The sequence below is a fragment of the Molothrus aeneus genome, chromosome 2 (assembly GCF_037042795.1).
Source record: "Molothrus aeneus isolate 106 chromosome 2, BPBGC_Maene_1.0, whole genome shotgun sequence".
NCBI lineage: Eukaryota > Metazoa > Chordata > Aves > Passeriformes > Icteridae > Molothrus > Molothrus aeneus.
The window spans coordinates 50,370,431-50,385,928 of NC_089647.1; the positions used below are offsets into that span (position 1 = coordinate 50,370,431).

At 43.3% G+C, this 15,498-nt stretch overlaps 1 protein-coding gene across 2 annotated transcripts; it reads left to right on the forward strand.

Moving 5' to 3' along the window:
• Positions 1-701: 701 nt before the first annotated feature.
• Positions 702-15,115, forward strand: SERTM1 (serine rich and transmembrane domain containing 1). Of its 2 annotated transcripts, none has more exons than XM_066544915.1 (3): positions 702-1,207; positions 7,697-7,798; positions 12,426-15,115. In XM_066544915.1, the coding sequence occupies exon 3, from the start codon at positions 12,610-12,612 to the stop codon at positions 12,931-12,933; it is 324 nt and encodes a 107-aa protein (XP_066401012.1). In that variant the 5' UTR covers positions 702-1,207; positions 7,697-7,798; positions 12,426-12,609; the 3' UTR covers positions 12,934-15,115. The 2 variants fall into 2 exon arrangements, with proteins under 2 accessions (XP_066401012.1, XP_066401013.1); XM_066544916.1 differs by lacking the exon at positions 702-1,207 and adding an exon at positions 2,947-3,111.
• Positions 15,116-15,498: the final 383 nt, after the last annotated feature.

The following is a 15,498-nucleotide window of genomic DNA, read 5'->3' on the forward strand; positions in this document are numbered from 1 at the left end:
GGAAGCCAGGTTTTGTTCTCATTTACACTACCTTATTATCTCAGTTGATCTTAGCTCAACTATTCATTCACTCCAGTGTACATGATATCAAAGTATCCCTAAAGGTCTCAGCCAGCCGAAAATCTGGCAGAATTTTCAAAAGCCATCTGCAAGTTTTCACTTTCCAGGAAACCTCTTTTCTACCCCATTGCTTTGCTAGGTCCAGTTCCCTTTATGGTGCCACGATCTGACCCCCTCTGCAGACGCTCTGCTCCGAAGGATCTCGCATTTCCCACGGGCATCTCTGCCCAGTGAAATATGGGATTTTAATTTTTTTTTCGAGGGACCAGCCCGGGCTCGTTTCAGAGGTGTACGCTGTGCGACAGCCGCGGGACGGTAAGAGCCAGGTGTTGATGCGGGTTTGTACGATGCCGGTGCCTTCCATCCCGCAAGGCCGGTGAGGTGGGGGGTTCGCCCCACTTGCAGCTGAGCGCAGCGCCCCGCCCGTGCTCCCGCACAGCCCCAGCCCCTCTCCCAGCACAGCCCGCCCCGTCCGGGCGCTGGAGCAGCGGCCGCCCCGCCCGGCAGCGGGCGGGAGACGGCGGGGACGGGCGAGGGGCGGGCCGGGAGCGGCACCGCCTTCGCGGCCGCGCGGGACGGCAGCGGGAGCCGGGGCCGGGGCTGGAGCCGCGCCGGGGAGCGGGGAGCGAGGAACGGGGAGCGGAGCTGCCCCAGCGGGGCGGCTGCGGGTGGGAAGGGGCCGCGCTGCCGCTTGTGCCTGAGCCGGAGCATCCCGAGCCGGAGCATCCCGAGCCGGAGCATCCCGAGCCGGAGCATCCCGGCGGCGTCAGCCGTCTGCTTTTCGAGGGAGGTCGACACTCCGTGTGCGGGGTGTTTTTTCCTGCCCCTGCCCTCACCCGTGCGCGTTGTTTGTGCTCTCGGTGCCAGCGGAGCCTCGGCGAGCACGGCTGCCCGGCTGCCCGGCGCTGTTGCTCGCACGTTCCCGCAGCGCCGGGGCCGCTCGCTCCCGCTGTCCGGCGCCGAGCGGTGCCGCGCCGGCTGAGGCGGGTCCCGGAGGGTCCCCGGCGGGTTTGGGAGGCTGCTGTGCGCCCTGGAACAGCTCCCGCCGCGCCTCGCCCGTGCTGCTGCTCCGAGGGAGCATCTTTAGCGGTTTGCCTGTCCTGTGCTGTAACCAAGGGCAGTTGATTTTCACAAGCGTTTAACCGAGGTATGTGTTTTGTGGCCTGCGCTTGATCGTTCACAAACGTCTTTTGGAAAGAACCTGTATTTAGCCTAACTCACTTCGCGGGTTGGCGAGTGCTTGAATTGAACGAACGCTTCTTGGGTTTGGAGAAATTGCTTTCGGCGGAGGCAAAAAGGGGAACGCTCTGGGAGAGCGTGGTGACAGCACGGGGCTGCACAGCTTCTGGAAGGAGGGATGCGGAGAGAAGGGAGGCACGGGCTGGTTTCTTTTGCTGAAAGATGCTGCAGCCCAGGGGTGTTATAGCGCAGACCATTGGGTCATCACTGTGCAAGCAAATTCTTGGCTCAGCGGGCATAAGAACAGGCTGCCACGCGTGTGCTCTTTCACAATGCTTGCAGAAAGATGACGGGGAAAGCATTGCTCCCTCTGCAAATAAATTGTAACACGCTTATCCAATGTAGTGGGAGAAGAGCTGAGCTTATTCAGCACAGCATGGAAAAAAACACAGGATGGTTGCACAAAAATATGCCCTTTGCAAGCATTTTATGTCTGCCTGAAAGCTGCAGGCTGTTTCAACATCATCTTGCTAGATGCAATAAAGTTTGGAACAGAAATCAAGTAATGCAAACTCTTCCTAGCCTTGCAAATACTAAACAGTTAGAGGCAAATTGTGAAAATAGTGCTAAAGGGCCGAGAATTTGCCATGCTGATTAACATTTATATAAGCAAAGACAATTAGGAATGCATACTAGCTATTATTTAATTAATTCTCAGCTAATTATAGCAGAATGGGAGAAAGATGAATAGGAGAAATGTATAAAATCTGGACCATATAAGATGCATATAGTGCTGACAGTTTTATTGTGATAAGGGATCCAGCTGGAATGCCATATCTGTTTCCTTGTGCTTTTGCTTTTTACAGTCATTTTGAACCCACTCTAACTTTCCTGTGCCTGAACAGACTGAAACAAAAGGCAACCTGAAACCACCAGCTGCCTTCTCTCTGCTATTATCCCTAGAAGGGCTTGTTCCCCTTAGGGATGGTTGCTGGTTGTAGCTGTGTACTGGCTGCCTTCCTTTCCCACCTCTTCCTCAGACTGGGTCACCCCTATCACCTCAGGTGGGGAAAGAAAAGGCAGGCATGTCCCCCCCCTGCCTCCCTCATGTTTCCCCAGTTTTCCTGTGCTCTGCTACACAGGCTGGCCTGCCTGCAGGCTGCTACTTGCTACATCCAGTATGTATGCTTTGCTGTCAACAGGATATATGCTGCAGGACCTGGAACTGCTGGGGAAGGGGTCTTAGGCTATTTCAGCATCCAAGTCTAATCTAGTACTATCACCATGAATGTATGTATGTGAATTTATTTGGCATAGGAAGCTGTTGTCGTGGACATTTTGCTAACCTTTTCAGATGTAAAAGGCTGAACTGGGATAACTCATCCCTGCCAAGTGTCTTTGTTCATAACTGGGTCTTACTCGTGCAGTGCAAATTATAAATTGTCTTCTGTAAATTCTCTATCAGAGGCAGGAAGCAACAGAGCCTTTCCTTCTTGCACCCCATCTACACAGAAGCAGAAGAGGAATTATCTCAACAACAAGAGTACATTCAGAAGTTGCTGAAAAATCTGGTGTTTCTTATAGGTCTGAGACTTGGAATCTAAATACTAAAAAGTCAGTATATTTTCACCTCTACCTCCTGCACTCTTTTGCAAGCAGTCCTCCCTCTATGTCTTCATGACTGCAGTTGCCTCCTTTTCCTGGCTTGCGCAGAGGAAATCCTGTTACGACAGAGCCGATCCATGGCGCTGCTGCAAAACTCACCTCTTAGCCTGCATCTCTCCTCTTTGTCAGCCCTTCTGCTCTTTCTCCCTGCACCTGACATGAAAGTCTGAGGCTTCAAGTGTCCTTGACAGTCGCCCTGTACATGAGGTACCAAGTCTCCTGTTTCCCCAGGATGTACCCCGGGGCTTTGATCAGCCTGTGCCCTCAGCATCTTTCTCCCTCAAGCCATCATCTCTGCATTTCTCCCAGCTCCACCTTGTGCTTACTTGTAACTTCATATAGGCACTTTGTCCATCATTCCTTTAATTTCCTTGAAATGTCCCAGCACATTTGCTTTGGTTTGATGCCTTCAGCAGCCATCTGGTGAGATGCTAAGACAAGCCCCAACCCGGTCTGTCATCATCCCTGCCACTGGAATTACACTTGCTCTGGACTGGAGCACGACAGTGTCCTCTAGAGCTAGGACATCTGAGAGCCAGTTGTTGAACAGATCACTCTATCTAGCACCAGCAGAAACTCTCCTTCCATAGCCTACATTATCCTGACTTGTTCTTTTTCGGCATTTCAGGCGCAACCCTGCCCCCTTATGCTTGCACAGCACAGCATGGCTTGCTGCAGCTCCCTTTGCAATCATGTTGACTCTTTGCCCGAGTCGTTGCAAGCTGTTTTGCAAACAGGGACTATATGTGAATATTAGGCACACAAATATGCCATGGTTTCTTCACCAGGGGAGGGCATGCATGCAGCCTGTGTTGGTAAAATAAGGAATGGTGGGGATAGGGATCTTCTGTTACAGCAGTGAGGGGAAACAGAGAATCAAAGGAGAAGCGTGTTTTTTTACTTTTCTTAGTAAAGCACAAGTCAGGAAGCAGAGTTACAGTGAATGGAGTTACTGTGATAGCACATCTGTGCCTAAAACTCCCTTGACATTTAAATGTACAGACATTTAAGTGTAGTTGATACTGAATCTGCACTTTTTTTGAGAGAAAAAAAACCTGAAAATGATGCATTAACAGAAATTTCTGTTGAACCAAGTGTAAAAAATTGTGTCCTAGCTTTATATTGTGACAAAGTTCCTAAGAAGGTTGAAATGAAATCTGCTTGACATTTTTGGGTGTGATATGGATTTATTTGTGATTTATAAAATGTGTGATTTATACCTGCTTTTTTTTATAAAATATATTGAAATCAGCATATCAGCTGAATTTTGCAATAGAAAGGTGTTTTCCTATTGTTCCGGACTCTACTTCCTGGGTCACATCTTTGCTATGTAAGGACCAATGACCCCCTTGACCAGCAAAGTTCACTTTGCTTTTACTGTTCAGCAAAGCTCCTTGCTGTAGTCTGCCCAGAATTCTCCCAAGACAGGAGTGGATGTTCCCATGTGGAGAGTGGGAGATGAAGGCTCTCAGGTACGCTCGTGCATGCAGCCATGTCATCGGCATCGGGCAGGAGGATGTGCTGCAGCACTGGCAGAGACAATAGAGAGCCTAAGTCCATTCAGTTCCAGATCTAGCCACACTTTGTCCTAAAACTGCATTCCTTGTAGATTAAGGGGATGGGTATGATACTTTCGAGGGGTTTTTCCCTTCTACCTGGAGGTGAACCTGAGGGTCTAAGCCCTGCAAGTTTTTAGTTTCACACATGAGTGTGATGGAAAATGAAAGCAAGCTCAGATAACAAGGACTGCTTGCCCTGGAGCTTGGTATTTTATCTGGTATGATATATTTGGTATGATATATCTGGTTTTGGTCTGAATAAACGATATGCAGGAGCTGAAGCACTGCCCCATGAGAAGTGTGGTGGCTTCAGGAAGAGCGAAGACAGTGCCCAGCCCTCCACTGCATGGCTACTTGGCCTCAGTTGTGGAGTCCAGTGCTGCTCTGCCTGTGTCAAATAAAAGATGTGGTTATTGGGAGCCCATGTGAAGAGTCAGGCATGAAGTGGTGAAGTTTAATTAACTTTTGTTTGTTCTGAGATTAATTACATCACCGCTATGCCCCACAGATGTATGCTGGATAGAATCTCCTGAGAGGCTTCTCAGTTGGTGGGATGCTCCACACTGCCTTCGGAAAGAAGGGGTAGCAGGAATGGGAGGCTCAACCACTAAAGAAGGCAACAAGGCAGAAGCAGTTGAAATACTTTCATATACTTGTTCCACTGAGGAAAATGGGTTTTAATGGAATTTTCATTTCTCATTAAGCAGCCATTCCACACTACACTAAATTTTCTGTTCAAACAAAACTTCCAAATCAGATGTTGCAAGAAATCAAACAAGAAGTCATTACGCAAAATGCAGAAGTTAAGGATTCCTGACACCTGCTAGTTTCTCCTCTTCCCTGGCTAACTTTGCCCTGGACCTCCTTTCCAGCCTGGCACCTGGGATCTGCCACTTTGACAGTAACACCTTAGTGGCTGTTTTTGACTGTAGAGGTCAATTACCAAGATTTAAAGCTGTTATGAGCAACCAAACGGCTGTGTGAACCTTCATGTCTTCTCTGCCTGATCACCCACTGTCATTAAACTTAGGAGCTCAAATATTTTTGAGGTTTCTGCCTGGGTTGAATTTGGCTGAGAGTGGCAACAAAAGTTATTCAGAGTGCCAATGAGGGGAATAGATTTGGGACTGGACACCAAGAAATCAAATATGACCCATCCCTAGGGTCAGCAAAAAGTAGGCTGTTGAGTTTTGGGTGGGTTTTTTTCAGCAACCTGTATTTTTCCATGGGAAATTTTCAAAAGACAAATAAATATTTTTAACAGACCAGCACAGGAAGGAGATTGATTTCCTTGGTGACTGTATCCTTTGGGTGAGATTCAGACTGATGGTCTCATAGGATGCTAGACCAGGAAGGCCCCATTTCTCTAAGTTCTCAGAGGCACAGCAGTGAGACTCCTTACCCCTCTCCACGTCCTGAGAGATACAGGGAACAGATAGATCCCTACTCCTTGCATATCTTACTGGCACAGTGAATGATTACACTGTTTGGGCCAAATCCTTTTATAGGCTACTACTACACCTGAAACAGTAAAAATAGGTGTGAGGTGCATTAGAGTGGTGCAAGAGGATGAAGGACTGTGGGATACAACTATGTATGGCAAGAGGTCTTCTGAAGATAAGCTTATTGATGTTCTGGTCCAAGTATTTCTCTGTTCTTCAAAGATAATTAAAAGTTCTGCCCTCCCTGCCTCACTGTGTACAGTTGCCATTTGAATATGAACGCCTGCACTTAGGAAGCCTCAAGGAAGCCTTGTGTTTTTCACTTCATGTTTAATCAGCCCAAAATTTGGTAGGCTCTGGGGGCCTTGCCTTGCTGGAGATTGTGGCGCTGTTGTATTGAATGAGGGGCAAAGTGGGCTAAAGCAGTGCTCTGTGTATCTGGGGGGAGATGGACTAACAAAGATTGGCCCAAGAAAAAAGAGCAAAATACTTTGTATTTGCTTTGATTGAAGCTACAGCCCTGTTGCAGAGATCTATGCCTCTTTCCCCCAGGAAAGAAAGAAAGGGAAGGAAAAAGATCTCTGCTACAAGCAGACAAAACTGAGGGGCATAGGGTGGAGCTCTTGGCCACGTGAGGCGTATTTGCCAGAGAAAATGCATACAGGGGCTGCTGTACCCCCTCTCCATCCTGTACCACACCTGCCTCAGCCTCAGAAACAGTTCTGGGTGAGGTGACAAGGGTGCATACCCTCACATCCAGTGCATATCCTGGGTCCATCTCTGGGGCAGCTGACTTTGGGGCTCACCCACAGTCTCCTACTTCTCCTTCACAAAGAGATGGTCAGGAAGCTGTTTGACTCCCTTTGGTGGAACATTAGTATAGTCATTGTTATCAAAACATTTGGATTTCAACAATACTGTCTTTTAACAGCTGCACTAGACAATTTTCTTTATTGAACTTGGAGAGGCTTAAACCAGAAGTGATTCAGTGACTGAAGGGATGAAAGCAGCAAAACAATGCATCAACATCCATCCCCAGAGATCTGCTTCTCTAACACAGTCAAACCAAATGTGCTGAAGGGGCAGAGCTCTAAGATGTACAGTGATTGTGAAAGTGTCTTTTGTCTCCCAGAGGGGAAAATCTGTTTGAGATTGGCCCTCTTTTGCTTTAATCTGTATAATTTCTTCATACACAAGAAATTTAATTTACTTTATTAAAAACAATTCAGGGGCTATGTTTTAATTTTAGGTATTGAATGCATATAGCACACAAAATTCTTCTAGCTATTCATGTGCACATAACATATTCAGTTTGGATATTTCAAGTATGTCAAAATTTAAACTGCAGATAGTCAGAAATAAAGAGGATGAATAAATAATAGTGTGTAATCCAAAAGACCGGATTCCTGGCAGGAGTCTTCAGGGTATAATGTGAAATGAATTGGAGAGCAGATACAGTGCTCTAGTACTTAAAAATGTGCCAGAGGACAAATGTCTGTCTTGGTCCTTGAGCACACTGCAGAACAAAGGTAAGGTGTTATCAAAGCCTGTCTGTAAAACAGAGTTCTGGATCATGGTTTTGATGCTGTACATGCCGTGCTGTAACAGGGCCACAGAAGGATGTTGTTAGCAGGAATAAAACACAAGCCAGGGTTCCAGTTGATTGGGCTTTTTTCCCTTGAAATTTCTGCCAGTAAGAGCAGTCAAAATTCAGCACTTGTCCTTCCTTTATTGTATTATTATTGTTGGAGTTATTATTAAACTATTCCACTTTTATTTGCTTTTTTATAGGGGCTTTTCTCAGCATGCAGTCCCTTTAGATTTGGGCGTGAACACCAACCACATCCTCTGCATTGGACATTTAGCTTCTATTTCCATATCTTCTTCCTGCTTGTAAGTATTTTATTCTTTCTCCTTGCTTATTTTTCTTTTACTTTTAAAGATCAGATTTAACTCATGGGTTCTGGGTCTGATCCCAGGTCACAATGTTTTTGATTTACATTGATACAAATGACTCTATAATCCGCAGATCCATGGGAAATGTAAATTAGAGAATCGTTGGAGCCTATCTGAATTAATCTAAGTATCCTTATGGCTCAGAGGGTTTCCTTTTTACAGCCCCACACAAACCCCCAAACAAAATATAACTTGATTTTAACCTGCAACCAAGCCATCTGGGCACTTGTCTTCTTAGATTTTCAAAGACATAAATTTAAATCATATTAAATCATAATAAAAAAATGAAATTAGATAATAAATTAAAAGGAAAACTTTGCTTGTGGCAGGAAATAGTTTTTCTTTTCCTTCTGTGCTCTATTTTATTGAGTCAGTTGGCAATTGATCCTGTTTCCCAGGCAGAGTGGAAAAGGGATTCTCTGCTCCTGGACGGTCCATCTGTAATGGAAAAAGGAAGCATCCTACTGACTTGTGGTCTTTAATTGCCAAAGGCGTGTATCCGAGAAGAAGTATTAAGGATCATATTCTTGTTAAACTGCAAGCTAGAAGTCATTCTTTGCCTTTCCTACCTACATTTTCAATGGAATAAAATGTTGCTCGCATCTTTTTTCCTGTCTAGAGCTACTGTCTTATTTAGTTGCATGATGTTAAACTGCTACACTTTTCCAGTCTAGAGCATATTGCCTTTCAAGGCTGTAGTGCTCCTGGTACGTAAAATTCATTCAGCCCTTTAGTATGAGCATGCAAACATGTTTTTATTGGCGTTAAATATTTTGTGTTACATGTTTGCTGGAAGGGAAATATTGGCAACCTAGGAAGGAAATAAATGTAGAAAACAAGAGTGGGAAGATGAAAGAATTAAACCAGGAGCTCCCTGGCCTTCATACATATATCAATCTAGTGAAGACTTGCTGCCAGCTTTTGGGACCAATCACTGTGATAGCAGAACTTGGGGAAGAGCAACACATCTTTAGGGATGAGTAAGTCTTAGAACTGGCATCACCATGTCACCTGGGAACCCACACAATCTTCCTCCTGCTCTTCCTGCCCTGCTACAGCATGTTGAAGTTTGGCCAGATCTAAGAGGGACCTCTCTGTTGTAACTGTGCTAAAGGCAAATTAAGATCTCATCTGTTAGGAGATGTTTACAATAAAGGCTTTCTAGGATACCTTCTACCTGTAAAGAAACAGTTCACAGGAGATTGTGACAAAAGTGTTAGCTTATGTAATACACAAACGTTGATTTTCTTTGATGTCAATTTGTCTCTCTGCTTTTGAAGACACTGAAACGTTTTAAAGACACTGAAACAACCAAGATATTTCTCAGCTTGTAGTCATGAAAATACAGGAAGAGCCAAGAAAATGAAGTGCTTTTCTGTGGCTGATAAACTCACAAGAAATTGAGTCTACCAGACCTATCTTTGCTGCCTGTTCCTCAGTTTTTAGGGTTTCAGTGGTATGAGTGCAGGCCATTAAATTATATCTGACTGAGTCTGGAGAAGTAGAGTTGTTGCATCAAGATATATGAAGAAATACAATACAGACAGTAAAACATTTACAACATTGGGATGATGAAAAACCTCTGTTCATGCCATCCTGCAGAGTGTTGCAGTCTCATTTAATATTCACTTTAGTCTGAACTGGGAGATGGCTACTGTCTTAGCAATGCTAAAGATTAAATTACATATGTTACATATAATTTGGCACTCAGGGCATATGCTAATTGTGAGGCCTCTGCTCCTGACTACGCTTACGTTTCCTTACAAAATGAATTTTCTAGCAGATCCCATCAAATATGCGGTAGTGGCTAGCTTTGGCATGGCTGCTTAGGCGTGGAACTGCTGGTACCTGCACAGTGATACACAGTGATGCCTTGCCTGATCCCTCACGTGCTCAGTTTGCCCTTCTTCTGGTGAATGCCACCTTGTCCATCTCCTACTTACCACAGGATAAAAGGAAATGTGAAAAACTCCAACTGAGCCTGCCTACAGCATCTGCCAAGTTGGCTTACCCCTGGAGTAAGAGTGGTTGTCCTCACCTGTGAGAGGTATTTATACCAAGGACATGAATGAAGAAACAATGCACAGCTGGGAGAATATAGCTAAATAGTGGCTCTGGTTGAAAAGTCAGGATGTACAAATGACACCATGTATCTAGGAGAGCCTTTCCTTTTGTGCCAGTGCTCATATTTTAGGACCAGAGTGGCAGAACAAGGTTTTGCTCTCTTGTGCATCTAAAACCAGCAGACAGTGGAGGTAGAGTCTGTGCCTTCTTGGACCTTACTGATATGTGTGAATCTTCTTGGCAGATTGTCCATCAGAGCAGCAAGGCTGTGTAACAAAGGAGCAATAGCAGGAAAACTCAGCCATAGTCAGAAAGGCAGAGTATGATCCGGGGCTTTCAGCAGTGAGGCTGCACTGGAGGACTCAGGGAGCCTCCTCAAGTCACACAGCCCTGTCCTGGCATTGCAGAGGTGCCTCTGACAAAGTAATCCAGATCCAGCTACACCACAAAACCTGAGTCCCCCTGTAGACAGGTGCCAGTTCTGCCGTCCCAGCAGTTTTCAAGAGTGGTTAATTGGAAAGACGCCTCCTGTCAGACAGAGTTCTCCATCTGCGGTCATTCAGGAACAATACTTGCAATTCATTCTTTGCCTTAAACCAACTCAACTTTCCAAAAACAGATGAGGGAAAGGCAGGGACCACTAGAGAATTTGAAAAATTTCCCTGCATTGTTCGTTTCCTGGGTCAGTTTACAGCTCTCAGAAAGACAACCGGTTTATTGCAGTTTACCAGCTTTGCCATTATACTTTGATGTCAGTGACAAAATTCCCAATCATTTTTGGGGACTAGGTATGGGCTAAATCTTATAATGTTGTTGTATTTAGTTTTCAGAAATGCAAAAAAACCCCTAATTAACAAGAAAGTGAATTTGCCATCTGACTCTCTAGGGGTTATTTCTTCAGGAGGATCAGGGTAAGAGAGACAGACACTTCATGGCACTTACCTTCTTCTCCCAGCAGAAGCAGGAACCTGAGCTGAAGTGGTGGCTGTGGTGCACTGAATAAAACTACTCATGGCTTCATTTGGAATCAGAGTTTACATCACTACAAAATACTCATTTAAAAATAGCCTGGGTGATGTTGTAAGATCTATAAAAGCTCTGATTTAGCAAAACACATCTCTGCTTAACTGAGTTTCTGATTAGTCCTATTTAATACTTAAATTTTCCACTGATTTCAAAAAAAGTCCCTAAAAATGCCAAAGTTATTCCTTGTACCAGGGTCAAGTGTTAGTAGTAAAAGCAGAATGTAGTAGATTTCAAATTTGTGAGAAATTTAAAGACTTTCAACTTCTGCCATGTTAAAGAATTCATGTGAAGTAATTCCTTAAATTATTATAGAGCAATTCAATTAATAACGGATCTAATTTTCATTATGACACGTAATTAAGAATAAACATCTTCTACATCAAAGCCTATCTTTTAAAAAGGATAAATTAGCTATAACACACTTAACTATTTCCAGAACATGAAATGAACACATATTGTTCCATTAGTTAATTTTATATCACCAAATTAAAGTCAGTTCAAAAGGAATATAATCTCATAAAGATCTCTCTTTGTTCAGTCTGTTGTGACTTATTTCAGGAGATACAACAAATATGGTTTCCTATGGGGTTAAATACTATTAGGGTGATAAAATGGTTTTAGTTTAGTATATTTTATGCATCACTATGAGTTATAGACCATAATGGTAAGAATTTTTTTATCTGATATTTGCAGATGCAGTTTTGCACTCCTGTGTATCTTGCAAGCTGTTGGGATGCTTGATTGAGACCACCAAAAGCTCCACTATAAAACAGCAAACACAATAAATAAACAATAAAACAACATCTGGAATGTAACCTTTTTTCCATAGCCCTTAGATAGTCCTGTCATGCTTGCTGGGCTGGCAGGGCTGCCCATTCCTTGGGATTTTGCTTGGAGGGGTCAGAAGCTGTGTCACTCCACTGAAACATGCCTGCCATTGGTATCTTAATGGCAGAATTACAGCAAGGTACATTTTCATGTTTGAAGCCATTCAAAACATTTAATAAATACACAGCAAGAGAGCAAGTCTGGCAGATTTTCTGATTCTGGGTACCTTTGGCAAGACACTGTGGAGTAAGTAGGTAAAATGGATTCATTGTCAACTGTGATGTTGAGTGGCTTTGCTCATCTAGGTTGAGGAGCTGAAGTCTTGAGAGGGAGTTTCATTACTTGACTAGATTTTTTATCACAAGATAAATTGGATTCCAGTACCTGTGTCCCATATAAAGTACATTTTTGATTGTGCTCTTCTGCAATTAAACAACTCATGGTTGGAAAGAGTCGATCCATTAGGATTCAGTAGGATTTCTCCTAATCCCTGCATTTTGAAAAATTGAGATATAGAGATAATTGCTAATTAATTCTTTAAGAATTGCATCTTCGAGCTAAGAAATGTAACTCTTAAGACCTAAATTATATCAGGTGCACATTATCTGCTAGTAAATTAACCTTGCTTTTTTTTTTCCCCTTGCAGTTCTGAAGGATAAAATCTTAAATTGTCCTGGGCTTGAGCAGTAAAGGATAAATTCATTCTCTGGCTGACTTGTCATCTCGTCGTTGTGATGGAAAAATGTTCGCTTAAAATAAACCCTTTTTATGCCACTAAAACTGCCTTCAAATACAAGATCTGTTGTGATTTTTAAAACACAAACCCAATAATGTCAGAACCCGACCCTTCATCTGGATTTGTGGGAAACATGGAGAATGGGACTTTTCTGGAGCTGTATCCCACATCCCTTTCAACTTCAGTGGATTCATCGCCTGGCCGTTTATCCAACGTCTATGTCTATGTTTCTATATTCCTTAGTCTCTTAGCTTTTCTCCTTTTGCTACTGATCATTGCACTTCAGAGGCTGAAAAACATAATTTCTTCCAGTTCCTCCTACCCTGAGTACAATAGTGATGCTGGAAGTTCGTTCACTAATTTAGAGGTTTGCAGTATTTCTTCCCAGCGCTCTGCTCTCTCAAACCTTTCTTCATGAAAACAAATGAAAGGAAGCACACGAGGAATGGAAGAGCTTTGTCTGGTTTCTTGGGGAGGTAGTGCATGTAACATTTGCATTAGAAGACTATTATCAAGAGGTGTTTTTAAAATTTTCCTTATTTTTTTCCCCTCTCCTTTTCTAGCTTTCATTTCCTCTTTAACTAATTTTAATTTTGGACAATGGATAATGAATGATACCTGATAATCACTTCTTGCCTGTAATAGTGATGCTGTCTCTTTCTCACGCATAGACGGTGTTCATTAAGAGTGTTCCTGCCAAATAGTAATACACTTCTAACTGGATGTGTCATTTTTCTGCTTTAATTGTGACCCCTTCCCTGGTCTTGTGTCAGCAATATGCTGACTGTTTTTCTTTTCCTTTTTTAATTATATAAGGACTTCTGGATGAAATCCCTATTGCAAAAGTACAAAAAAACTGCTTAAATACTGGGACAATTTAAAGTTGTTGATATTGTTTCCTTTTTTTCTTTTTAGTTTTCACATATTTTTCAGTGTTTATTGATGTTTATAAAACACAACTAATTCTTGAAGAATGTTGCTTTTGTTTATTTGTACTTCCAACTCGTTCCGTATAAAGTCTGTATTTCAGTTTTTGAGTCTCTTTGGTTAACTTAGTAAAGCGACTACAATAACAATGCTCACAGCTGAATGTGTGGAGGTATTTTTGGACCCCGTTGCATCTTATTATCTTATTTGCCTAATAACATGTTCCTCCAGGGGGCAGCTTTTGCTGCTGAACCATAAATACCACACAATTCCTTTTCATTCTTCACCAATACTGCAGCTTATTCTTACTGGATACCAGGACAAAGTAGGGGTTTCTTGTAAAAGACCTGAATTTAACAAATACAAGTAGCAAGTGAGGAGCTCCCTAAACTGTCCTTTAAGGATATGATGTTTGTACTCACGTGAGCAGGGCCAGCAGGGACAGAAATTGCTTAAACTGATGAGGACTTTCTGGGCCAGCCTTTGTCCTGTGATTTCAGAAATGTGCAGTGGGTGGAAGGGGGCACACATGGCTCTGCACAAAGGCCAGGAAGACCTGAGCTCTGACCTGCAGGAAGTGCAAGGTGCACCTGCAGAGGGTAGCAAGGGATGGGCAGGATAAATGGCAGTGGCTCTGCCACTTTTCCCCATCAGAATAAGGGAAGGCCAGCGAGAGGGGAAGAGAAATGGATTCACTACCTCATTCCTCTTTGTCATGTCATTTTCTGGGTTATCATTTCCCCTGCTCAAAGTGTAACCTGTCACTCTATTTCTGCAGTAAAATGATGAGCAGATTTGTGAACTGGATCCTGTGGTCAGCTGGGCTTTAAATCAAGCCAAACATTCAAATTTATGATTTGAAGTGCCAAGTGTGACTAGAACTGCAGCCCCAGACTGGTACAATGCCTTGTTGTCCTTACTGCACTGTGTGAGCACAGCTCTGTCCTGCCACCCAATCCCATGCAAATTTTGTTCTCATGGCTGGATCCAAGTCACTGGAAAGACCTAAGAAAGGTATGGCATTGTCACTGACATAACACAGGTGTAATTCTGGGAGATGGGATAATCTCAGTGGGAGCAGCTGCCCTCCCCTCACATGGCACCACTGCCCAGCAGGCCGAGGGGTTAGGGAACACTTCCCAAACACATTTATACCTCTTGTCAAGCTGTCCATGCATTTGTAAACAAGACAGACTCTACCATTCACTACACAGGCTTTAAAATACAAATTTGGAAAGTCTGGTGTAAATATAATCATTAGAAATGCAGCTGTTCTTCCCAAACAATACAGATGACGCTGGAGTTGGTGTTTTCAGATTTTAAAAGTAGACATGCAGTATGGTAAGTGGTAATGACTTATGGTGGTGATTAGTTCCTTACAGAGGCCAAAGAACTTGCTGACTAATAAAGGATGTAAACCTGCAGATTCCCTGAGCCAAACTGGTTTGATGGATATATTTACAGATTGGAATATTCTATTCATCTAGACAAAAGTTTCTTGTATGTCACTTTTCACTGTATTTGACAACTGGCCTTGAAAAAAGAGGTAGCTGTTTAAAAGGGATCAGAAAACATTACTTCTCTTCTGAAAGCTCTTTGAAATCCCAAATCTGTTACAGATGTATTTGTATGTTCACTGGCAGATAGAAATAAATAAGCTGTAAATCAAGACAGAGCAACTGTTTGACTATCTTCCCTTACTGACAAAGCTGTAAATTTGTTGCTTCCTTTGCTGCAAATGGAGGAATTTAATCAAAACCAGAGATGAGACCACAGGTCAAGATGGGTGTTTGTTCCCAGCAGTGTGTTTATACTTGCAGATATAGAGACATTTAATATTAAAATAGAAACTGTTGAAACCCCATCGGCTGTGTTCAGAGCTGTTGTCAAACTTCACCAAACAGAAAGCATTTTTCCAACTGCAGAAAATAGCTACGATAACTGAAACCACACATTTGATTTTGCTTTGTAGTTTACTAGATGCTCTTAACTTCTTTTCCACTCTGCAGTGACATACAGGACTGTATAGTCATCACGATTTCAGCTGAGTTGCACC